We start from the raw sequence: 25,946 nt of genomic DNA on the forward strand, positions 1-25,946 counted from the left end.
TAATCTTAAATTCCATATTTTTAGTAGTTATATTTTTATAACTACTTCTATTAAAGCTATATTTCTGCTTGTGTCTATTTTGGAAAGCTTTTAAGTAATTTCTCTATTTTATCTAAATTGTCAAATTTACTAGCATCAAATTATTCAAAATATCTTCCTATCTTTTTAATGCCTGTAAGATCTTTAGGTATAGATTTACCATTTCTGATATTGGTGAAACTAATCTTAAAGAAGTTTATTCTGTGAGAACTAACAAATGACAGTTGACAGAATGAACAGCATCTTTAAAAATAGTTTCACTTAAAATTCAGAAATATTTCTTATTTGACTTTTTTCCCACTGCTTCTTGATAAAAACTAAGAACATAACGTTAAAATAGCATCATGAGTCAATCAAATGAAATCTAGGTGTTTTTGCTTTCAAATTATATAAACCCATATTAGGTAAGGATATAGTGAATATAAGTCATTTAGAATAACTTTTTGGAAATTATTTCTGCCATTTGGACTTCTGATAGGTGAGTTGCCATAATTCACCTATCAGAACTCATGGTGAGTTGCCATAACTCACCCATCAAATTATTTCAGCCATATGGACTTCTGATAGGCGAAGGGCTTAGCAAAAGCCAAGGGATGTTGGCAGTAACATAGCTGGGTGAGAATGGCGATGAATTCACTCCAAACATGTTAGGTAAAAGTTATACACACACGTACAAACATGTCAACAACTCTGTTCAAATCAAATCTTAGGCAGAATGTGAGCTCAACTACATAAGGGCAGGGATTTTTGTATGTTTTGTTCATGGCTGCATCCTTAGCACATATAATAGCTCCTGACACAAAGCAGTCATTCAATGAATATGTATTAAATGAATGAGGAGTGCCTGAACTGCCTGGAGAAACACCGTGGGTACTGGGGAGCAGTTTGAAATTCAAACTCATGTTAAGAAAAATCTCTCAGAAAATAGTGCAAAAATACAGAGATATAAAAAAGGAACGCAACCTTTCCACACAACCTTTTAATTGCCTCTCTCTCTCTCTCTCTATATATATATAGATAGATATAGATAGATATCTCTCTACAAAGAGAAAGAAAGAGAGAGCGATCTCCTGCTTTTGCTATGTGAGCTGCCTGTTCCTCCTCTGCCTTCCACCATGATTTTAAGTTTCCGGAGGCTTCACCAGAAGCCAAACAGATGCCAGCATCATGCTTCCTGTAAAGCCTGAAGAACTGTGAGCCAACTAAACCTTTTTTCTTTATAAATTACCCAGTTTCAGGTATATAGCAATGCAAGACTAGCCTAATACAATTGTCATAGTAATGTAAACAAATATTACTCTAGCGAAAATTTCAATTTATCTATAATGGGAGTATAAAGGAGCAATAAGTATATGTGACACAGGGAGTATGAAAGAGAGAGAAATCTCGTCTTTCACCGTAGGAAATCAACATGATATCTAAAATTGAAAAACATAAAAAGCAGCAATATAAGGATTTGGTATTAAAAGTGTTTGGCTCTGGGGTACAGTGGAGACAGAAGAGGTCTCCTACATTTGGTTGCAAGCCTTGTAGAACGATTTAATACTATAAAACAATGCACATTCAACTTCCATAAAATTAACACCACAACGTAATCCATTTTTAAGGCCTGCAAAACCAAACCAAGACAAAAGCAACCTTATGCTCCAAATAAAACCCTGAATTTTTCTACTTGCTCTTCAAATTAAAATTTGCTGAATTTGATTTCATCTGTAAAGTTAGTTATTAGCTTGTTATTTTGTGAATACAAAAGAGCTTGGAAACTACAATGTGCTTAATATAATAATTCACAACGTGAAAGTTGGGAATCCTCAGTATTTACTTATTCAATCACGCTGCGTGTGTGTAGCAGGGAGCAGGACGCGACAGGCACAAGGCTGAGTGAAACCAGCGACGGTGCCTTGCACTCACCTGCACACCGGTTCCACTTCTAACTTTTCTGTTCTGGGCAGTGATCTATTCTGTCGGCTTGGGACCAGACTTCTGAGTCCACATTCCAACGGTGCCTCTTCCTAGCTATGAGGCCTCATGCAGTTTCCTTCGCTTTTTCTGAATCTCGGGTTCTCTGGGAATAGTAAAGCCTCTCTTGCCGAGTTCGTGTGAGAAATTAACAATAAATTAACGAGAAATTAATGGAAAGTCCTTTGCTTTGGTCAGTGATAATACTAACCCCAGCCCCATAACTTCAGCACCTTCTTTGGTGCGCGGAATACCTAGGGCCTCGGAAGGCCGGCTGGGGGCGGGGAGAATCGGCAGTCACTATGGCAACCCGAGACGCCTCGCATGCTGGGCTGCCTGCGACTGAGCCGAGAAGGAAACCGTGCCCAGGGCTCTCGGAAGACCGTTGCGGCATGACAGACGAGGAGGCGGTGGTGGTGACCGCAGTGGTGGCGCCCGAGGCGGGTCGCGAAGAGAAGCAGCCTCCTCCGCCAGCAGGGCTGGGGTGCGGGGCGCGCGGGGAGCCCGGCCGCGGCCCCCTAGAGCACGGCCAGCAGTGTGAGTTCAGCTCCAGCCGCGGACGCTACTGGGAGGAGGGGCGTGGAGAACGAGTGACAGGGCAATTGGGGGAAACCGCAGTGGGACTGGCTGAGAAGGTTTGGGGCAGGGGAGGTGGAGCTGCTGCTTTTGGCAGAACCAGAGATGATGGCACTGTGGCAGAAAGCATAGGTCCATCTTTCCAAGCCCTCCTTCCCGATAGCCTGCCTGAATTCAGGGTCTGGGCATCAGCTCCAATTTAATCGGTAGTGGCGTTATTCTGAAAGGAATTCACACACACACACACACATTTATATGTATACCATTTTATATACACATTTGTATATGTATATGTGTGTGTATGTATGTATGCGTATACACCCTTAGAAACACGCAGCTCATTTTGCCAGTTATTTCATTTTACAGATGAGGAAATTGAGATCTAGACCAGAGGAAAGAGACTTGCCACAGCCAGTCAGTGCAGGCGAAATACTAAAATCACTTTTAACTTCCATCTCTTGGACTCTCAGTCTACAATTACCCAATCCTTTTAGAATCTCATAATTATGGGCCACATTTTAACGCACTGTTCTTTGCTCTCTGCCCTGCCAAACACACAATATTCAAATAGGTAAAGACAGTTCTGGCCCACAGCCATAAAGGAAGTGGTTGTAATTTGAGTCCTAGCCAGGTTGTTATTCACCCATACTGTTTCATGAATTAACAGATATTTCACAGCCTCTTGCACCCCCAGGTCTTCAGTAGGTGCTAAGGAATGATGGTGAGAAGAATAAGCCAGAGGAACAGAGTAGTTTCCAGCCTTCCTGCAGCACCTTCTTGACTGCATCTCTGGAGAGCAGACTGGGTTTCTCCAAGGTTCCTCTGCACTGGGAGGCCCCAGGAGGGAGGGTTGGGCTGAAGCACCTCCATACTTGTGCTTGGTGGACCACACACTCTCCTCCCCAGAGACCTCATCAAGAAGTTACAGAACTACTGCCTCCTGGTGAAAGGGGCCTCTTCCCTGGGCATCAGCTCCAGTATGACTATGAAATGTCATTCCTTTTGTTATTATTATCAGCAGCATGCAGAGGCCTTGCTTAGAGCACATAAATTCAGTATACTTGGGTAATGGAGATTCTTTACTCCTACTTAAAATTATTATGATTATTATTATTTTTAGACAGCTCTGTTGCCAGGCTGGAGTGCAGTGGCATGATCTGGGCTCACTGCAACTCAGCCTCCTGGGTTCAAGCAATTCTCATGCATCAGCCTCCTGAGTAGCTGAGATTACAGGCACACACCACCATGCCCAGCTAATGTTTTCCCATTTTTAGTAGAGACAGGGTATCGCCATGTTGGTCAGGCTGGTCTTCAACTCCTGGCCTCGAGTAACCCGCTCGCCTCAGCCTCCCAAAGTGCTGGGATTACAGGCATGAGCCACCGCGCCCAGCCTCCTACTTCAAATTCTATCAGGAAACTTCCCCATTAAAGATGCTAGTATCTAAGTTTCTTTAGTCCTGTGGCTCTAGGAGTAAAAGGTGGGATTAACATTCACTCATCAATTTAACATATTGAGTCTTTATTACATGCCAGGCATTCCACAAGTTTCAGGGAAAGAACTAAGGACTTAAGGCAGGTGTCCAAACTTTCACAAGCTCACAAAGTTGGGGTGGGAAAATGAAAGAGTTCCTGCCTCAGCCTCCCTCAGAACCTCCTTTTAGGGCCTCAGCCTAAGTAGAGACAGGCTGTTCGCACAAGCACAAAGTACTCAGTCAATTTTTCAAATGTCTGTAATTATTGGAAAAGTCTTCAGTCTCTTTACAGCTTCTATTCCCTAATCACAGGCCTGCTCTCAAACACGAAGTGTGGTTGTTTGCCATGTAAACATCCTTGAATTATATAAAGGCAGCCTTTGAGCACCAACCAAATCTTTCATAGACTTAATGTCACTTTTATTTTTTATTTATTTTATTTTTGCCTTTTTTTTTTGAGACAGAGTCTCAGTCTGTTGCCCAGGCTGGAGTACAGTGGCACAATCTCGGCTCACCGCAACTTCCCCTTCCTGGGTTCAAGCAATTCTTTGGCCTCAGCCTTCCAGGTAGCTGGGACCACAGGCACGCACCATCACGCCTGGCTAATTTTTGTATTTTTAGTAGAGATGGGGTTTCACCATGTTGGCCAGGCTGGTCTTGGACTCCTGACCTCAAGTAATCTGCCCACCTCAGCCTCCCAAAATGTTGGGATTACAGGCATGGGCCCCAGCGCCTGGCCAATGTCACCTTTAAGATCACCTGTGGTGCTCTAACCTGGCTGGCTGGCCACTTCTTCCAACAATCTCCAGTGTATCATATCACTGAAACCTGTATTCTAGGTATGAACTGATTAGTAGAGTGCGGTGGATCTATAACCATGCGTTGTAATAAACTATAAATAATTTTTAATAACCCTAGGAGCTTGGGAGACTCAGGTAGGTGTGGCTTCTCATTTTCATGATTTTAGTTTTACGACTTAAGGAAGCTACTTTCTCAACTATAAAACAGGAATAATTATACTTGCCCATAGGTCATTGTGAGAAAGAGAAATAATAATATATATAAGATGCAATTGTTATTAGCTCTCAGGAAAAAAAACAAAAAACAACAACAAAAAAAATCCAAAAAACCTGGAATAATATTGTTTCAAAAGAAATTCTGGAATAATACTGTTCTTAGTCATACTTCTCAGTGATCACAGCTTCTCATCATCTATACACACAAGACATCTATCGATCAATCCACTCAAAATGCTGGTAAAGATCAACATCAAACTGCTATGGTAGAGTTTGTAGAATTTTCTTTCTCTCTCTCTTTCCCTTCCTTCTTTCTTTTTTAAATTTGCTTTCCCTTCCTTTCCTTTCCTTTCCCTTTCTCCTTTTCTTTCCTTTCCCTTTCCTCTTTCCTTTTCCTTTCCTCTTTCCTTTCTCCTTTCCTCTTTCCTTTTCCTTTCCTCTTTCCTTTCTCCTTTCCTCTTTCCTTTCTCCTTTCCTTTCTTTTGTCCTTTCTCCTTTCCTTCCCTTTTTCCTTTCCTCTCCTCTCCTCTCCTTCCTAGCCAAGTTTGTGAAACCTTTTCCTGCCTGAAAGTTCTGCCTCCTCTCCTCTCCTTCCTAGCCAAGTTTGTGAAACCTTTTCCTGCCTGAAAGTTCTGCCTCCTCTCCCCTCCCCTCCTCTCCCCTCCTTTCCTTTCTTCTCCTGAGCAGGAGATATTGCCCGTACTAGCTCCTTAGTACTCTCCCAATTACCACAATTCTTCAAATCACCTTTAGTGATTTCTTCTGTACATTTTCCTAGCACGAGGGCTGAAATTTGTCAGGAGATCTGAACTGAAAGCAGGTGGTCTTTTCCTTTCTGTTGTTCTGTTATACGCTTAGTTTTCTTCCTAGCCAAGTTTGTGAACCCTTTTTCTGCCTGAAGATCATGATTTAACAGATTAAACCAAAATTAGGCTTCAGTAATGCTGATCCCATATTTTATTCATATGACTTCCAACTTTGGGGAAACAAGAATGAGACCCTGAAAGTATGTAATTCTAACTTTTTCATGTCTGAGGGTGTGTCTGGGTCTTCATGACCAGGAATGACCTGGGATCACTGCCGGAAGCAGCAGGTCTCTTGCCCCATTTTTGCCAGTCTGCATCCCCGTCAAATTGACTCACTTGGGTTGTTTATTGATTAGTCTGGAAAAGATGAGATACCTGCCCATATATATGTGAGTTTAAAATCAAATCATAAACAACTAAAGTATTTGGTTGTTTAGGTTTTCATTGGTTCCTTGAATTGAGCTTTTGGGTACTGAGATTAGAACTATCGGTTCACTGACATTCACAGTGACCGTATAACTGCATTGACAGACATGCACACAGTCTTTAGTTAGAGCTCCAATTTATCAGTGCTTAGTTCTAACTGAACACACATTTGTTGAGCATTTATTATCATGCCAAGCTCTGTTTTAAGACTCTGCCGAACTGAAGAGACAACATCCCTGCCCTCATGGGGTTTGTGATCTGGTAAAGAAGATATATATTAAATAAATAGCTACACAAATAATTGTGTATAAAAAATGAAGCTGTATCCAAATTGCAATAAGTAAAATGAAAGAATAAAGGAGGGTGCCATGATAAAAAGTCATTTCCAGATTGTGGAGTAAGGGAAAGTTTTCCTAAAGAACTAATGTTTAAGCCAAGACCTAAAATTTGAGTAGAAGTTATATAGGCAAAACCAGGAGAAAGGCAGCTCAGGTAGCAAAAACAGCATGTGCAAAGGTAGGAATGAACAGAAGGGCCATGTGGCTGGAGCTCAGAGAGCAAGAGAGAGAGGCTGACCGGAGAGATTAGGGATATGGGTAGGCCCAATAGCACAGAGCTCTTTTGTTTCTCTGGAGTTCTGACATCTGGGCTGAGCTACATTTCTGAGAAGAAATGTAGCTACAGTGTTTAAAACAAACAATTCAGTCCTTGACTGTAGTAGTCATGTCCTATAGGTCCAGATTTAAAGGCCAGGGAAAAGTGCTATGTCCATAAGTGGTTCACTACTACAATTCAGTTTCAATCTTTTAAAATGACGATTTTAAAATGCTGAGATTTTGTTGTCTCTTCTGTACCTGGACTGCAAGCTCTATACACACATCTGTCTTACTCATTGCTCTGTCTTCAGCCCCTAGCCAAATGCCTGTCACAGAGTAGGACTTTAATAAGAGTTCATTGAATAAATGAGTGCAAGTTTTCTTGAAGCTAATGAGAAAACTTAATCTATTTCTTCATAACACCTAAAAGAGGTACCTGAAACTTACCCTGCAAGTTCAGGAATTACATGAAAATGTGAAGTCCCAAAAGAACCTAAAGTTTCCATGGAAGAGATCTTTCCAAGATAGAGCCTTCAGGGCAAATTGTCTGATATTTGTATGGAATAACATGTCTTCTTTTAAAAAAATTGTTATCATGTAGATATAATGGCTAGAAGATCGGGCAGAATTTATACTAAGTAATTGATTTTGTTAATGCCTTTATAGGGAAGAAATTTTTATATTGTGAGCCACATAAGAGAATTAAGGAAGTACTGGAAGAAGAACTTCATATTAAGAGAGATGAATGCCACATTAAAAATCCAGCTGCAGGTAATCTCAGTGACAAATGAAGTATGTTTGTGAAATGAATGTGAAATTGCCTACTTGATGACAGAGTATTTTATTATAAAACCATACGATTGAAATAAAAAGTTTTTGGAAAGTTCTTGAACTAGTTGATAATTAATTTGCTTATGTCCAAATAAACCTTCATATCTAGAAAAAAAAATGGGCTGGGCACGGTGGCTCAAGCCTGTAATCCCAGCACTTTGGGAGGCGGAGGTGGATGGATCACGAGGTCAGGAGATTGAGACCATCCTGGCTAACACGGTGAAAACCCATCTCTACTAAAAACACAAAAAATTAGCCGGGCATGGTGGCGGGCACCTGTAGTCCCAGCTACTCCGGAGGCTGAGGCAGAAGAATGGCGTGAACCGGGAAACGGAGCTTGCAGTAAGCCAAGATCGCGCCACTGTACTCCAGCCTGGGTGACAGAGCGAGACTCCATATAAGAAAAAAAAAAAAAAAAAGAGCTAGATATCAATATGTACTTTGCTGTCCCACTTTCTTGGTGGAGTTATTTCTATTTAATGACATGTACCATTTTTTCCAAGTGCCTGAAAAACACAATAATATATTTAATCTTTATCAATATAGATATGACAAGTAACAGTGGTTTCCAAACTTTAGATTTTTATCAGAATTACCTGGGAGCTTGTTAAAAGCAGATTGCTGAGCCCCACCCCTAGCATATCTGGCACAGTAACGTTTCTGCAGTGGAGCCCAAGAATTTGGATTTCTACAAATTTCCCAGGTGATATTGATGCTGCTGGTCCAGGACCCGACTTTGCAAATCACTGACTCAGCAGAACCTAAGTCATTTACATGGTCAGATCATCCAAGGATTTCATCCCGTAGAGGATCTGAGCATTGACAGCTCTTATTGATGGTTCATGTGTGAAAGAGATGCTCTAGGAGCCCCAGAATCCCAGATGTTAGTTTGAAACTGCTGGCGTCCTTCATTTTCATGGTTCTTTCTCAACGATTACTAGATGCATATTTCATGCTCTCAAATCATCAGATTTTTATTGTGACACTCTTGGGTATCAGCAGTTGCTAGAAGAAATAACAAAACTATTACATAGACTCCTTCATTTGTGGAGAATTGTTGGTCAACCTGCAAGTGAGGTCCAAATTCACTAAGGATTCCTAACAGAGAGGCTGCAGGCCCAGAAGTCCATCATTTCAGATTACATGATGTATGTTGTGCCCACTTTACATTTTTTTTTTTTTTTTTGGACAGAGTCTCACTCTGTCACCCAGGCTGGAGTGCAGTGACGCGATCTCTGCTCACTGCAACCTCTGCCTCCTGGGTTCAAGCGATTCTTCTGCCTCAGCCTCCTGAGTAGCTGGGATTACAGGCACACACCACCACGGCCCAGCTAATTTTTGTATTTTTAGTAGAGATGGGGTTTCACCATGTTGGTCAGGTTGGTCTTGAACTCCTGACCTCGTGATCTGCCCGCCTCGGCCTCCCAATGTGCTGGGATTACAGGCATGAGCCACCACGCCCGGCCCCACTTTACATTTCTAAAGCAGACATAGAAACTCCTTTGGGTCTTCTCGTATGACCCATTCTTATAAAAGGAGAGACCAATAAAATGGTGAAATTTGCTCCCATAATATCTTCAAGGAAAGTTTTAAAGTCTATTTTGAACTTAATGAATGGATGCGGAATGACCTACTGCATTTCAGCTGGGAAGCCCCGCCTACATGTACTATTTTCCTGGTGTTTAACATTTTTTTCTAAGTCTATACTGTTATATTCTGGATTTATCTTCATTGTTTTAAAAATCTACATAAAAACTAGTTTATACACTAGCACTAGCTGTATGTTGTATTATTCTTCTTGGATACACTAGATTGTGAGACAGTCTGAGTGAATAGGATGTATCATTTGGTTTATAAAAATTCATTTTCCTAAGCAATCTTTTCAAATATCCTTTATATAAAATGAAGACTGTCTGGGCTGCTTTTTAAAATAACATCCACTAGAGGTCGCACAGAGGTACTATTTTAGCCTAGAAAAATCTTTCAATGCTGAGAATAGATTCTATAAATTTGGGTTTTAAAATGATCTACTTATGGGAAATCCTGCTCTTTTTAAAATATATATCATGGCTAGAAGCCACATACCATTGGCCAGAACAGGGAATTAGCATCTAGAGAGGGTGCCACACTCTTCCAGCCCAGCCTCAGAGCCTAGAGGCCAGCCATTGGACCTTTGCTTCTAATTCAGTTTGCAGTGACCCCTCCTTTATATATCTGATGACAGCCATGGCTTCTTTTCCTGGAAGACACAGCTTGTCACATACATGCAGAATTCTGCATAAAACTTTTAGAGAATGTGTGGTTCCTATAGCTGCTATTTTTAAAGATAAGTACATCCTCCCCTTTACTTCTCCTTTGCTACTTCACCTATTCTAATTAGGCATTTGTTCCCATGAGTCCAGGGAAGCTGTTCTTTCCAAGATTGCAAATAGCCTTCCTTTTGAAGGTCAAATCCAATGATCCCTCCAACATACTCAACCTCTCTGTAACATCTGATGTAGTTGTTTCCTCCTTCCCTCTAAAAACACTTTCTTAGCTTGGCCTGTAGGTCACAATGCTCCAATTTCCTGGTTTTGCTCCTACCTCTTTAGCTATTCTTTCTCCATCTTCTTTGCTGGCTCTCCCTCCACCTAACCTGTATAATTTAGAGGGCTCAGTCACGGGCTCTTTTCTCTACCTACCCTCACACCGTGGGAGATCTAGCCCTATTGGGCTAATGACTCCCGCATTTTTTATTTCTACGCTATACTTTTCCCCTTAAATCCCAAAACCTACTTGATTCTCCACTTGGATGTCCAATAGGCCTCTCAACCTTAAGATGTCCAGAACCGAAGTCTTATTCTCTATTCCCAGGCTTTTAAAAAACCCATAGGTCTTTCCCATATCATGAGATGGTACCACCAAACACCTAGAAGTCAAGTCCTCAAACTCTGTATCCAGTCTATCAGCCAATCCTTTTGAATTCAGTATATATCCTAAATCCCCCACCAGCACCGTTGCCAAGCCCCTGTCACCTTTTGCAGGCCTGGCAATAGCATCCTATAACAGCCTCTGCTACTGCCCCTGCTACTGTTAATTCTCTGCACTGAAACCGGAGGGATCTTTTACAAACGTAAATCATTACATGTCACTTCCATGCTTAAAGCTGTCTGATGGCTTTTTATTATTCTGAGACTAGATTTCATGCTCCTATGGCCAGCTCACCTCTCTGATCTCATCTCCTATACTTTTCCACTCCATTTTAACCACACAGGCTTTCTTGACACTCTGGAATGTGCCAAATCCATTTTCACCCCTCAGGACATTTAAAGGTCACCCAGACGTTCAGATATCTTCCTCTCTCTTCATTCAGGCTTCAACTGCATATGCCATCTTCTCAGAGAGGCCTTTCCACTCCACCAGGTCAAAATAGAAATTGTCCTCCAGATCACCTTCTAATCCCTATACTGCTTTCTTCTTTCTCCTGTTTTCTATTGCTACCTGAAATTTTATGCAGACAGTCCCCAACTTATTGTGGTTCAACTTATGATTTTTCAATGTGATGGTGTGAAAGTGATATATGTCAGTAGGAACCCTACTTCAAATTTTGAATGTTGCTCTTTTCCTGGGCTAGCGATCTGCCTTATGATTCTCCTTTGCAATGCTGGGCAGTGGCCATGAGCCGCAGCTTCTAGTTAGCCACTCTAATGTAAGTGTTCTGAGCACACTTCGCCTAGGTAGGCTAGGCGAAGCTGTGATGTTTGGCAGGTTAGGTGTATGAAATGCATTTACTACTTATAATTTTTTTTCAACTTATGATAGGTTTTTCAGGATGTAACTCCGTCATAAGTCGAGGAGGATCCATATTTCTTTACATACTTCTTTATTGGCTATCTCTCCCACTAGAACACAAGCTATCTGAGGATAGGGGCTTAATTTTGCTTACCCCAAATCCTCACAAAGCTATATGATATTGATATTCTGATCCCCATCTTAGGATGAGTAAACTAAGATTCTGAGAGGTTTTTAACTTGCCCAAGGTTATGCATTAAGTAGCAGAACCAGATCCAAATTCAGATCTGACCCCCAATCCCATTGGCTTTCTACTCACTATGGTGTCTCTGGTGACACGTTATGGCTAAATGCAGTGGATACTGTTCTGCCTCTAGGTGGCTTGAGCTTTCTGCAACATTTCACATAGTCGATGGCTCTCTCCTTCAACCTTGTTCCTTTCTCAAATTCCATGATACTTAACTGTCCTGGTTCTCCCTTTACTTCTTTCTCATCCTCTGTTAAGCACTCTTTTTATTCACTACATTCTCCGAATCTTGATGTTTATTGGAGTGTTTCCCACAGTCTTGTAATCTTGTTCCATTAGCTTTCCTGGGATTTTCTCATACTTTTCACTACGGCCTCTCTAGGATGCCTCTGAAATGTGTCTCTGCAGGCTAAACTTCTTTTCCTGGATGTCCCATAAGTCATAAGATAACTCAGGCCCAACATATCCAAAACAAAACTCACACCTCTGGGCTGGGCATGGTGGCTCACGCCTGTAATCCCAGCACTTTGGGAGGCTGAGATGGGTGTATCACGAGGTCAAGAGATCGAGACCATCCTGGCTAACATGGTGAAACCTCGTCTCTACTAAATAATACAAAAAAAATTAGCCGGGCGTGGTGGCGGGTGCCTGTAGTGCCAGCTACTCGGGAGACTGAGGCAGGAGAATGGCGTGAACCCGGGAGGTGGAGCTTGCAGTGAGCCGAGATCTGCCATTGCACTCCAGCCTGGGCAACAGAGTGAGACTCCGTCTCAAAACAAACAAACAAACAAACAAACAAAACAATTCACACCTCTCCCCGACTTGCTGCTTCCCCTATATCACCCATCTCAATGAATGGCATGGCCTATGGTCCAAATGCAAAACCAGAGAGCCATCCTCTATCTCCACACCAGACCACCATGTTCCACATCGAATTAGACTGTGAGGGGTACCTTAGTTTGGCTCAAGATCCCAAAATGTTGACCCATATGCCAGGTTCACCTTGCAGACATATTTATTTGCCCCACAGTATATTTTTTAAATATCTGAACCAGTTGTCAATATTTTAAAATTAGAAATTTTATATACAAATCTAGATGTCTAGGTTTTCTTGAGCAGGGATGGAGCATGGAGGACAAAGGTTGATTTGACACCATCAAGGCACCATTTGCATTAGCAACAGTGGCTGGGGTTGGGTTACAATGCCCCGTGCTGACCTGCCCACTCCACTGTTCAGCATCCTACACCAAGTTCCCCACTCCAGTGGGAAACATCACAAGCTCTGTATGTTCACGTGCCCACTGCAGGTTTTTTCTTCTCATCGTAGAAATACAAAAAATTGTTTCTCTTGTATGACGCCTCCATCAAAAGTAGTAAAAAAGAGAAAGACTGGGAGAACCAATTATTTCTTACCCCTAGCCAGCTTTACTCATATTACCTGCCTGGCCTCTTCCTATATATATCTGAATTCGTGACTTTGGATAAACGCTACATACTGTTTTGTAGATATTCCCAAGCCTGTCTAAATTCTAGGGACCCCAACATATATGCATGGATCTAAGCATATTTGTAGCTATGTATGAATTAGCTGGGTTTGTTTGAATTTTAAGACAATCAACTCCACATATTATCACAACAAAGTAATTGATTGTTGAAGGTGAGATTTCAGTAAGAGTCCAGATTGGATTTTCCTTAACCATAGATAAAATACTGCAATACTGGGCTATGTAGCAAAGCATAGATGAACTTATTGAAGAGTCTATTAAGAGGGCGATCTGTCCTGGAGGTAAACAACTTAAATTATAGCACGTTTTATTTTTGAATGAGTTGACAGTGACAATTATGGAAGTACCCGGAAGCTGTGGGGTCATTTCTGTGCTTTTTCTCTTCTCCTTTGGCTGAATGAAATTGGTAAAAAATCAAAAGATTCAGAAATTGAGTTTTATGGATGTTGAATAGAATGAACATTATATTTCTTTTGGGATACTGTTGGTTGCATAGCTAGCGGGACACAGGAGAAATAGTTGTTCAGACTGGGGCTCTTACCTGAATGAACTGTGCTACTTGTTCTTGTGGTCATATTGTGACTACAGTTAATAAGGGCTGTGAAGACACTGAAATGGACAAGGTGTCTCATGTGGTTGTTACTTTGCACTCTATACTTGGGTCTAGGGAATGCCATCAGTGACAATAGAAATAATGGGCTGACAGGCCTCTTGTCCTCCCTTCTGTGGACTTTTGATTCCTTGTAGGCTCCTGATGTGTTGATACACGGGCTGAGTTAGAAGCACTGGATGCTGGGTTGAGAGGTAGGGATGTCTTTTTATATGATGATGTTGATGTTGGGAATTATGGTGATAGTAATAATGGTTATCATTTGCAGAGTTTCTTCTGCACGTGATAAATTTTTTGCAAATAATCTCTTTTAATTCTTGCAATAACCCAGTGAGATATATGCTCTTTTAATTCACATTTTGAAGAACTTGAAGCTGAGGCTCAGGGGGATGCAGTGACTTGTCCAATGTTACACTGATACTTGGATGCAGGTTTGTCAGAAGCTGATGTTGCTTTTAGCCATTGGGTTCTTCTATCTCTCTTTAAAACATAAGATTATGCCTTCGGAGAGGAACAGAGATTTGAAATTGATTTAGTAGCAAGTAGTGTTCTATTCAGTTAAAAAAAAGAAATGTTACTAGTTTTCTGTAGGTTCAGTTTCAGTTTAGCCTCCAGGTTCAAATTTGAGGTAAAAACAGGTTTCAGAGGCTTTCTGCATTCCTATCAGATAAGGGCAAAGAACCTGTGTCTACTTGAAAAGGTTAACCTCATCCTGAAAAAAAAAAAAAAAAAAGGGAGTGTAGTTTTCTCATCAGATCTTTTAATCAGATAAAATGGAATTTGGGCAACTTATAGAACTTTCTGGATAAGGAAGAATTTAGCTAATGTCCATCATTCATGTATTCTCAGTGATTTCCTGAAGATTTTCCTTTCTTTACAACTTTTCAAAAAGAAAAATGTAGAATTGGCTGAGCTCAGTAGCTCATGCCTGTTATCCCAACACTTTGGGAGGACAAGGCGGGCCGATCACATGAGGTCAGGAGTTCAAAACCAGCCCAGGCAACATGGTGAAACCTCGTCTCTATTAAAAATACAAAAATTAGCCAGGCATGGTAGTGTGCGCCTATAGTCCCAGCTACTCTCGAGGCTGAGGCAGGAGAATTGCTTGAACCCAGGAGGCGAATGTTGCAGTGGGCCGAGATCTCACCACTGCACTTCAGCTTGGATGACGGAGCAAGACTCCATCTCAAGAAAAAAAGAAAAAAAAAAGAAAGAAAGAAAAGAAAAATGTAGGCTTATGAGACATTCATTACGGAAATAGTGCATTTATTGTATTGTTTATTTTAAAACTATTTCTGCATTTCTATTCTATAAAGGACTTTGCAGAAATAAAGTGATGTATTAATGTTTTCAAGTTGCAAGGGCTTTTGTATTTTTCTGGCTAAAACCTACAGAGGTTATAGTAGTCATGAAAAATTTGATTACTAAACTTATTAATTTTCCCCTTACACAACACTTCCTTTTCCAAAGAATTTCGGAAGTGTATTGCCAGATACATTAATGAGTGTCTACATGTGTGTTAATACATGGAAACTTAATTTTGAATCCAGTTTATTTACTACTTAAGTACAAGCTTAGAAAGTGCAAAATGTTGCCAAGCAAATGTGGATATATTTCATTATTTCATTCAATTAAAATGTTTTTTGTATCTACAATATAGGAGGAATTTACTAGACACCAGTTATTCATTATTTCATTCAATTAAAATGTCTTCTGCACCCAAAATATAGGAGGAATTTACTAGACACCAAAGGCATGCCAAGACAATTATAGAGCCTAGGAGTCACCAGACATAAATTAAAATTACTTATATTTTTCTTTCTCTAGTCAAACTCTGACCTTGCTTGCACAAGAGAAGTACAGACGATATGGCTCTAAACTGGCTTTTCAAGCTCCAATGTTCATTATTTACAATCCAAAGAGAGCTGAAAGGAACTAAAATATTTTTAAGGTGTGAGCTTACCTTCCCTATAAGACCAGGCCAGGTCCTACTGGCTAAAATTGTGGGCATAAAGGCATGGTTTAGTCATTTTAAAATTCAGTATAAAAATACACATATAAAGGTTTCTGAGCAGAAGGTGTTGGAGGCATGAGAAGGGAAGAGAGAAGAGGAATCTCTAGAAGATTCTGAGCCTCAAGAACAAATTTGATTCTTTTCTTCTAGCTTCTCCCCTTGTGCCTGCTGCCCTTTTCTTTTTCAGTTGAGAGGAGTCGACACTTGAAGTCTTTCTGGCTCCGTGCCCGCTTTGTCTGCCTTCCTCCTTCTGGAATGCACATGCCCTGAGCTGAGGGAGTTAAGTTTCTCTTAAAAGAAGCAGCTGCCTCAGAGAGCATCCATGCTTTTTTCTAGACCCCCTTTTATCCAGTCAAATATATCACCTTCTGTAACTTCTTCACCCAAACATCACTTCACATGTATGGAGGGCTATTTTTTTTTTCCTGCAACCATTATCCCTGAATATAGTAAATATTTATGCATAACCATATTTTGCTTTGAGAGTTTCAAATGCATTTCTGGGCATCTGCATTTATATTTCAGGTGTTTTTCTCTATGACATTCTTGTGATTGCATCTGAAAGAGCACACTTCATATAGTACAATTCTTTCATCTAATTTGATGTGATTTGTCTGCATGGTTCTGCTTCCTGATTTTATACTGCTTTCCACATACTGGATCTTCACAAAGTGTCAACCACAAGTTCAAATCTATTTCCCTGGTCTCCCACAGGGTATCATGCACTGGGGGTATTGAATAAATGTCATAGGCTCCTAAATTTGAGAGTTTATTATCCAGAGGCTGGGGAGCAGCCCTTTTCTATCTCTGAACAGGATAGAAGAGGAAACTGGCTTGAATGGCAGGGGAAGATTTAGGTTAGATAGAAGGAACAGCTTAAACTTTGTAAGGTCTTAAACAGAAGGAGATTGTGCAATCTTCCTTGAAGGCCTTTGAAGAAGAGAGAAACTAATCTTGACAGATAGCTTCAGCTACTCCACTCAGGAGTGGGAAAGGAGAGGCAAGTATTGGCATTCAGCTTGGCAAGTCAGCTCAATGACTGTACCTCCAGTCACGGAATCTTAGTCCATGCTTGGATAGTAAAATCATTCTCCGTGTACAAAAATAGCTATCATTTATTGAGTACAAAGCACTTTACAGCCATCTCATCTAAATCGTACAATAATCCTTCAAGTAGATATTATTATCCCTATTTCAAAAATGAGGAAATTAAGACATAGTGGGTTAAATAACTTGGTCAAAATCATGTAACCGATATATGGTAGAACTAAGATCAAAACCCAGATCTCCTCTGAACCCAGAGACTATGCTGCTAGTAATTACTTGCTATGGAATCCTTTAGAGAGGGATCAAATATCAGTGAGGATGCCAGTGGGCAGCCTTGGATCTGTGGAGAATATTTGGCATTAATATTTGCAGCGTTAGAAATGGGAAAAACAACTTGTGGCAACTCACCCAAATTCACCAACTTACTAGACTTGCGTTGCAGTTTTCTACACAGTAGACATTCACCACATGCTTGTTTGCTGAGTCTCAAAACCTAACCAGGTGATTTTAGGATATGGAGGATAACCAAGTGCAAATCTTTGCTAAACCTTATTGAAAGGTATCAGGACCCAAGACCTATAATTATCAATGGGCAAACATCACTTTCCAGGTATTTTGCAATGATTTTTAAAATGTAGGATCCAGTGAGTTTATTGTTGCTCTTTTTCAAGGGGAGATTAAACAGCATCTAGTTTGTGGCTTTTAGAGGATTCTTGGATCTATTGGATGAATTAACTATTGGATGAATTAATATAGTGATTTTTGGTCCTATTCTCTTTGGAAATATTTTCTCTTACTGTAGGAATTAAATCAGAATCAGATAAAGTTGACTAAATGAATTCCATTTATTAACTGTTATTTCTGATCCTTCTCTGTTTTGTTATGTATGTTTCTATTCATCTATTTATTTAGGGGCAAGTTAAATTATCTAAGAGCACTGTAGAGGTTTAATTGCATAGAGAATAGTTGAATAAATGAAATGGAATAAAAGATTAAACATATGATAAAGATTTGAGTGGTTTGATTAGTCAAACCAAATAAACTCCCACCCAAATAAATAAAAAAATTACCAATTAAATACTTTAAAAACTCTGTGCTAAAAAGAGAATATGCTAATAATTATTTTCTTGCTTTAAAAAATATTGACAGTGGCCCTGGAAAGGATTTGGAGCATTAAAAGGAATCTGCCTGTGGGAGGCTTGAAGCCAGGACTGCCGAGCAGAAACAGTTTATTGCCACAAGCCAAGTACTACTCCAGGCACGGAGGACTCAGAAGTAAGACCCTGATGCCCTTGACTTCCACTGAAGCCCCTGAGGGGACTTTACAGTTTACAAACCAGTGGTATATGCTCTGTTTAAAGATCTCAATCAAAACTCAACCTTCCTTTGACTTGTTTCTCTTGGGTTGCTTTTAGTTTGGCCATATTATGTGATTATGGAACTCAAACCGTAACAATTCACCTAACCAATTTACCCCCATGGATACAACAGAAGTTCATCCTCTGAGTTACACTCATGACTTTTTTCTTTACTTTCTATCTACACAAGACTTTCTAGCACACAGTCAGCCTCTGTGAAGAGGAATCCTGCACTGTCTTTTCTTCTAGATAGAGGATCTTTGTTTCCCAGTGGAAATGAGGAAAGGGAAATGAGGGAATGAAGGAAGAACATAGCAGCCACTTTGCTTGGCTCTCTTAGTTTCACCCTACTCCAGGAATGAGGCCACCAGACTGGGCCCAGGATACCGTTGTTCCTTAGCAGACATAAACTTTGGAACAAAATATTACTCATTCCTCACTGTCATAGCCAGTGTCTGCCAGGAACATTTGTAGCAGGATGTGGGGAAGACAGAGGTCTTCATATGGAAGCACAGTGTCCAGATAATCTAGGGACATGCAGCTGTGTACATAAGTCCTCAAAATAGACCTACAATTGGGAGATTACCCTGGGTAAAAAGGGAGAAGTAGATAAAATTCAAGCTTGGGTACTCAACCAAGATATGAATCATAATAGCAATGCTATATAGCATTGCTTATTCTAGATTCTTAATATATACAATAATAGGCTGGGCACAGTGGCTCACACCTGTAATCCCAGTACTTTAGGAGGCCAAGGTGGGCAGAAACTCAGGCACAGAGAGGTGAAATAATTTACCCCGGTTCGCTCAGCTAGCAAGTAGAAGAGTAGAAATGCTGGGATTTGAACCAAAGCAGCCTGTCTCCAAAGTCCATGCTTTCAACCACTAGACACTACTGCATCTCTGAGCCAAGTGCCCACGAGCTAGGATGTCTACCGAACCTGAAGTGAGATGAGAGTTCAATAAAAGTGTCACATAGGAGTAGGGTCCCCAGGAGGCCAGGGATGCAGCCTCTGGGATACGGACTCAGTAAGGGAAAAAATACAGCCACTAAGAAACTGAAACAAGAGGTTAAAAAAACAAACACAAAACTTGTTACTAAAGGGGATTCATGTAGCAAACAGGAACCAGGTAGGAAGACTTCAGTTTAATGATAATAAAGTAGTAGTAGCCACCATTTATCAGGAGCCAGGCATGGCAGCAAGTGTTTTATACAGTTATGTAATCCGCATGATCATATGAGTTGAGGATTATAATCTCCATTTTCTGGGTAAGAAAACTGAGGCATAGAGACACTTTACTACTGACAATCCCATGTCTAGCACGTAGTGGAGCCAGAACTACAAACCCATGTCCATCTGGCTTCCAAGACTATGCCCTCAGTTCCAAGACTATGGCCCAAAACTACTGGGCCATCATGGCAGAGAATCTAGTCACTGTGCAACAAGCAACAGTTGTTGTGTTGCGGTTAAATAGGTACAAATGCCAGGGATATGGAAACACAGGGTTTTAGGAACCTGGGAGGCAGCTACCTTCATAATTCACAAAGATATTAGTGTCCTGAAGTAATGGTTGATTCAACCAAAGTCTGGGCCACTTGCCTATTGGAAGCTATTTATCTCAACTTTCCACTCAATTTCTTAGGTTCCACTTATCGTAGGTAATTCCATCATTCCAAGAAAACTCACTAAGTAATTTGTTTTAAAGATGAATGGTTTTCTGCATGCATATTATGAGACTGATTGAATAACAAATTTCCTTTATTTAAAGACATACAAGTCCAATAAATTATCCAATTTATTGATTGGGGACATATGATAAAAAATGCATGTTTCATTTTGAACATAATTGCATTCCTTTCATCCATACAATTTAAGAGACATTTCATGGCTCCCGCTCATTTGTACTCATCCACACTACATTCCTAGTAGCCCTCGGCCCTCCATTTATTTCCAGCTGGTGCCAAGCCCTTACAGTGGTCATGTTACAATATGTAACTGTTATTGACACATAGCTTAGCTTCATCTCTTTAGGTTGCCAGCTGCATTTTTGTCATATCATATGAGCTGCTACTATCTGCTGTACAATCACAATTGATCAATCTATATGTCAGACTGGTAACCAAGAATTAAACCTTTCTCATTATCAATGAAAAAGGAAGATGCTAGGCACAGAAATATCATAGATGAACAAAATCCATAGATAATTTTCAAAAATTGTCAGTAGTAATTAATACACTATCACAAACTCCATGGAGGCAGGGACTGTGTTTTACTCACCACTGTGTATCTGGCACTTAGCACAGTGCCTGGCACAGTAGGTGCTCAATTGCTATTAGTCATGAGAATGACCAATGAATGAATGAACCAGTAAGTATATGTTAAATGCCTCTTTATGTTTAGAATCTTCTTGCTGCTAACTCACATACATCCCCTGCTCCCTCAAAAGTATATTGTTTTCTCTACTTGAGACCACTAAACCAAATGCAAACAATAGAGGGAAAAGCAATGCAACCTACTTTCTTCACTGTGTGAATCTTGAAACGTTGCATATATTTTAAATACATCTTGGAACTAACACTTTCAAAGAGAGGTCTTCTGTGGCTTACAATGAGTTTTCCAGGAACTTCTCCCATAAAATATGCTTCAGTTAGATACTTCAGTCAAATCCCGCTGTCAATTTAAACAATTCGCTTGTGCTTTTCTTCTCTCTTTCTCATGAACAATGTGATCATGGTAGTTGGGACTCTTCCAACATATAATACACATCATTTAAAGTTTAAATTTAGAATTATGATCATCCAACTGTAGTTCTAAAGCATGTTTCCATTAGAGACTGTGAAGCATCTACTGCTTTCATCACACTAAGAGGTTTTATTCATTTACTTTTATCAATCCCAGCACTCTGGGAGGCCGAGGCGGGCAGATCACTTGAGGCCAGGAGTTCAAGACCAGCCTGGTCAACATGGCGAAACCCCGTCTCTACTAAAAATACAAAAATTAGCAGGCGGGGTGACGCACGCTTCTAGTCCCAGCTACTCAGGAGGCTGAAGAATGAGAATCGCTTGAACCTGGGAGGCAGGGGTTGCAGCGACCCAAGATTGGGCCACTTCACTCCAGCCTGGGTGACAGAGCAAGATTGTGTTTCAAACAAACAAACAAACAAATGGTAATGGTTGATGACAAAAAAACCTTTTATCGTTTCCTTCTTATTCTATGCCACAAAACAAGCCAAAAAAAAAAAAAAAAAAAAGCATTGTCTAGTCTGGTGCTAAGCTTGAATGTGCCTACAAATCACATGGTATCTCAATAAAATTCAGACTCTGATACCATAGGTCTGGGGTGGGGTCTGAGATTCTGTATTTCCATCCAGCTCCCAGGTGATGCTGATGCTGCTTGTCTGGAAACTATGCTTCAGTCATGAGGGTTTGGAAGACTGAGTAGTGGCTTTTCTGGTTACTGGGATGACATGGGTGTGGCTTTTACATTCTGCTCAACCAAATGGGAACATTAAGTCAAATTTAGATTAAAATGGGTGAGATTAAAGAGCATCTCCCCGAAGTAAAACACTTATTTTTTCACTTTTTTTTTTTAACTCTAGGATAAGATGAATTAGATTTTCCATTAAGAAGGAACCTCTTTCTGCTGATGTCTGAAGAACGGAGAAGAAACTCAAGCTTGTTTCAGGATTTAAGATGTGTGCAAAAAAATGATAGCCTTAATTACTATTATTGGTATTAATACTTATCTATAAATTAATCCAAAGTAATGAAAGACTATCGGTAATGTTCAGTAAGTACCTGAAAACAATAAAGGAAAATATACTTATTTTTAGTTGTCACAGTTATAATTCATTTGGCTTCTAATTCAGGTTATTTTATTAAATATGTGAAACAATGATGAAGCAAAGGCACGTTTACCGAGTATTTACTTCAAGGCAAACATTATAAACCCTAACCCTTTACTACAGCATAATGTGTTAGCCCATTTTTAAAAAACAGAACTAAATCCAGATACAGATAATGGTGAGTAAATGAATGACAGAAGAAAAGTCTTTGACTCAGAGACAAACATTTTTATGGTAACCTTGGTAGAGCTAATCATTTCTCTAGAACTTGTTCACTAAATAGTAAGGAGCCAGGAAATTTATGGTAAGATCTTAAAAAAGAAAGTATTTAGGCTGGGCACAGTGGCTCACACCTGTAATCCCAGCACTTTGGAATGCCAAGGCGGGCCGATCACTTGAGGTCAGGAGTTCAAGACCAGCCTGGCCAAAATGGTGAAACCCTATCTCTACTAAAAATACAAAACTTAGCCAGGCATGGTGGCACACTCTTGTAATCCCAGCTACTTGGGAGGCTGAGGCAGGAGAATCGCTTGAACCCAGCAGGCGGAGGTTGCAGTGAGCCAAGATCACACCACTGCACTCCAGCCTGAGTGAAAGAGTGAGACACTGTCTCGAAAAGAAAAAAAAAAAGTATTTAAATAATACTGCCAAGTTAAAAAGAAGAAAAAAAAACTCCCTCCCTTTCCACCATTTGTCAAAGTAATATATGTGCAATATAGAAAAATTGGAAAATGAAGATATGTAAAGGAAAAAAACTCATCTGTAATTCCATTTCCAGAAAGAACTATTGAATTACATACCGTCCCATTCATTAAAATATCATGTTAAATAATTACATAAATTCTTAATATATTTGTTCTGAACTTATTTATTTATTACTCTTTTTTTAATATTTGGGTTTTTCATATTTTTCATTTTATACATAACTGCTGTGATTTGTTTACACTCCCAGCCCCTACCCCTTACAAAGTTATTTTTTTCTAGTATTCTGGTTATACACTTTTCATTCTCCTTCCTCTCTAGACTCAGCTCATAAAACTTACTTCAGTTCCCTGTTCCCAAGTTCATAATTGTTTCTAATGTAACAAATCTAGTCAACAGATTTTTTGACTGAGTATGTCCCTTCCCTACTTAAAAATATTTGCACTATGAAACAGTCAATAATCTTGAGTCAAGATCCAAACCTTTCCAGATTTAATATAAAATTTTCCATTTAGTTACTGCCTGCTAGATGAGATCCTACATGTAAGCCAATTCCAGCCACCACCTTGTTTATGGAACTTTTTCATCACTGGCTACTTCAAAACAGTGTTACAGGGCAATGCCTAAAACTGAGGGATTACATCTGAAATTGGTCAAGAAATATAACACCCAAAACTGCCTAGTTAGGGCAAAGCATTTACTATTTGCAGATATCTAAAATCTTAAGCTTCTAAAAATCCTTACCCCCAACCTCATCGCATGTATGTTAGGATGTCACGCAGAAAGTGCAATGGGTGGGAGACTTTTGTTAATCCATTGGAAATGATATCCTGTTCTTACTTGAGTTCCCAGTATGACTTTATAAACGTGCTCAGGGATTTCCTTTCTCACTTCCACTATATTCCTGCCAATAAACAAGCTCCTTGTCATTTATTTTCAGATTTGCTGCCTGGGCTGGGTGCTCTGAATTGGTCTCTCCTTTTCTGACCATCCTCTACTACTAAGAGTTGTTCTCATGGCACTGTTTCTGTGTTAAAGTTTCATTCTTATTCCACTCTGGGGACCTGGTTCCTTTTGTAGTTGAATTCTGTTCTTCATTGCCCCATTGAGTATTTTCCCAACTAGATTCATGTACAGGCATTATTTATAATAGTGAATAACTGAAGCCACCTAAAATGCCCGATAGGAGATGATTTTTTAAAGTTACTATATAATATGATGCAACTGTTTTGTTTTGCTTTTTAACTCAATAAGTATTTTTCTTTTTTTTTTTTTTTTTTTTTTTTGAGACGGAGTCTCGCTCTGTCGCCCAGGCTGGAGTGCAGTGGCGCGATCTCGGCTCACTGCAAGCTCCGCCTCCTGGGTTCACGCCATTCTCCTGCCTCAGCCTCCTGAGTAGCTGGGACTACAGGCGCCCGCCACCACGCCCGGCTAATTTTTTGTATTTTTTAGTAGAGACGGGGTTTCACTGTGTTAGTATTTTTCTTAATAAAGCAGGATTACAAGGAGGTTTCTTTAAAATTATAAAAATATACAGCAACCTTAAGCCAACAGTCATTTTCATACTTAATGATGTAATACCCTAGAAACACTCCTACTATTATCTGGAATAAAACAAAAATGCTGTTTTTTCCAAACATGTTTGCAACTTGCTCACTTTCCCTTTTCATTTTATCTGCCTCCTGGCTCCAGGGTCCTTGAGTTTCAGGGCCCTTAGTTTCTATTTCTGTCTCAGTTTCTGCTTCTGTCTTAGGGTCCTCAGTTTCCGTTTCCTCAGTTTCCTCAATTCATGCCAGAAATAGTCACTGCAGATACTGGATAACTTGGTGTCATAAGGGCTTACAGCCTGCTTTTCTGTTTCTCTTACTTTGTCGCCTTGGCTGGAGTACACTGGCGCAATCACAGCTCACTGCAGCCTTGGCTTCTTGGGCTCAAGCGATCCTCCTGCCTCAGTCCTACAAGTAGTTGGGATTACAGGCATGCACCACCATGCCCAGCTAATTTTTGTATTTTTAGTAGAGATGAGATTTTACCATGCTGCACAGGCTGGTCTCAAACTCCTGGGCTTCAGCAATGCATCCGCGTTGGCCTCCCAAAGTACTGGGATTACAGGCATGAGCCGCCATGCCCAGCCACAGCCCACTAATTAATTTGGCCAAATTGTCATGGCAAAAGCATCTTTGAAGTACACAGATTAAAAGTAGAAAATAAAAAACCAAATTGATTGGGAAAACTATTTTCTTACAGCTGCATCCGTTGGGACAGATTTTTTTTTTTAAAGACAACTTTTTAATTTTTTTTTTTTTTTTTTTTTGAGAGGAGTCTTGCTCTGTTGCCCAGGCTGGAGTGCATTGGCGCGATCTCGGCTCACTGCAAGCTCCGCCTCCCGCGTTCACGCCATTCTCCTGCCTCAGCCTCCCGAGTAGCTGGGACTACAGCGCCCGCTACCACGCCCCGCTAATTTTTTGTATTTTTAGTAGAGACGGGGTTTCACCGTGTTAACCAGGATAGTCTCGATCTCCTGACGTCGTGATCCGCCTGCCTCGGCCTCTCAAAGTGCTGGGATTACAGGCGTGAGCCACCACGCCCGGCCTTAAATCTTATTTTTAAAGAGCTCTATCCCATGGTTTATCTTATTAACACATCCTTTATCTTACAACTGAAATATTTATAGAGATAGAAATTATAAAATGAAGAGGTTTTTGGTTTTAATAAAAGTGGTATCATATTATATACATTTTGTGGCCCTCATTTTTTTCACTTAGCCATACATTATGATCATTTTCCTATGTAAAATATTTGTCTAAATTATGATTTTATAGGTTATATGTCATGATATGGCTGTACCAAAATTTACTTAACCTCGGCCTTATTGATGAGCATTCTGTATCCAATTTTTCTACACTTGGCATTTTAAGGAGTTTTTCCACCTCCTCCCATACAACACATACGAAACCCCTTATGTGTTCTTCATAGCCTAGATTACTCTCTCCCTAATCCTAATCCTGACAGAAATCTGCAAGTTTACACTATAGAAGGAAGAAATCAGTAGGACTTTGGATGAAAATAGGGTGATCAATCTTGTAGTCAACATGGTCCATTTCAAGAACTACGCCTCCTTAGTTT

The 25,946-nt window shown here is 40.2% G+C and overlaps 2 protein-coding genes across 2 annotated transcripts in view; one reads left to right on the forward strand and one right to left on the reverse strand.

Annotated features, from left to right (window-relative positions):
* MRE11 (MRE11 homolog, double strand break repair nuclease) overlaps positions 1-2,314 on the reverse strand; it is a 96,213-nt gene extending 93,899 nt beyond the window's left edge. The window contains exon 1 of the mRNA XM_055356088.2: positions 1,951-2,314. The gene's annotated coding sequence lies outside the window, so the exon portion shown is untranslated. The remainder of the gene's footprint in view (positions 1-1,950) is intronic.
* Positions 2,315-2,390: 76 nt separating this feature from the next.
* Positions 2,391-22,100, forward strand: C9H11orf97 (chromosome 9 C11orf97 homolog). Its single transcript, XM_004051984.5, has 4 exons — positions 2,391-2,535; positions 7,557-7,661; positions 18,065-18,190; positions 21,873-22,100. Exons 1-4 carry the CDS (start codon positions 2,391-2,393, stop codon positions 21,875-21,877), a joined length of 381 nt encoding a protein of 126 aa, XP_004052032.1. The 3' UTR covers positions 21,878-22,100.
* The last annotated feature ends 3,846 nt before the right edge of the window (positions 22,101-25,946 follow it).

The sequence above is a fragment of the Gorilla gorilla genome, chromosome 9, assembly GCF_029281585.2.
Source record: "Gorilla gorilla gorilla isolate KB3781 chromosome 9, NHGRI_mGorGor1-v2.1_pri, whole genome shotgun sequence".
NCBI lineage: Eukaryota > Metazoa > Chordata > Mammalia > Primates > Hominidae > Gorilla > Gorilla gorilla.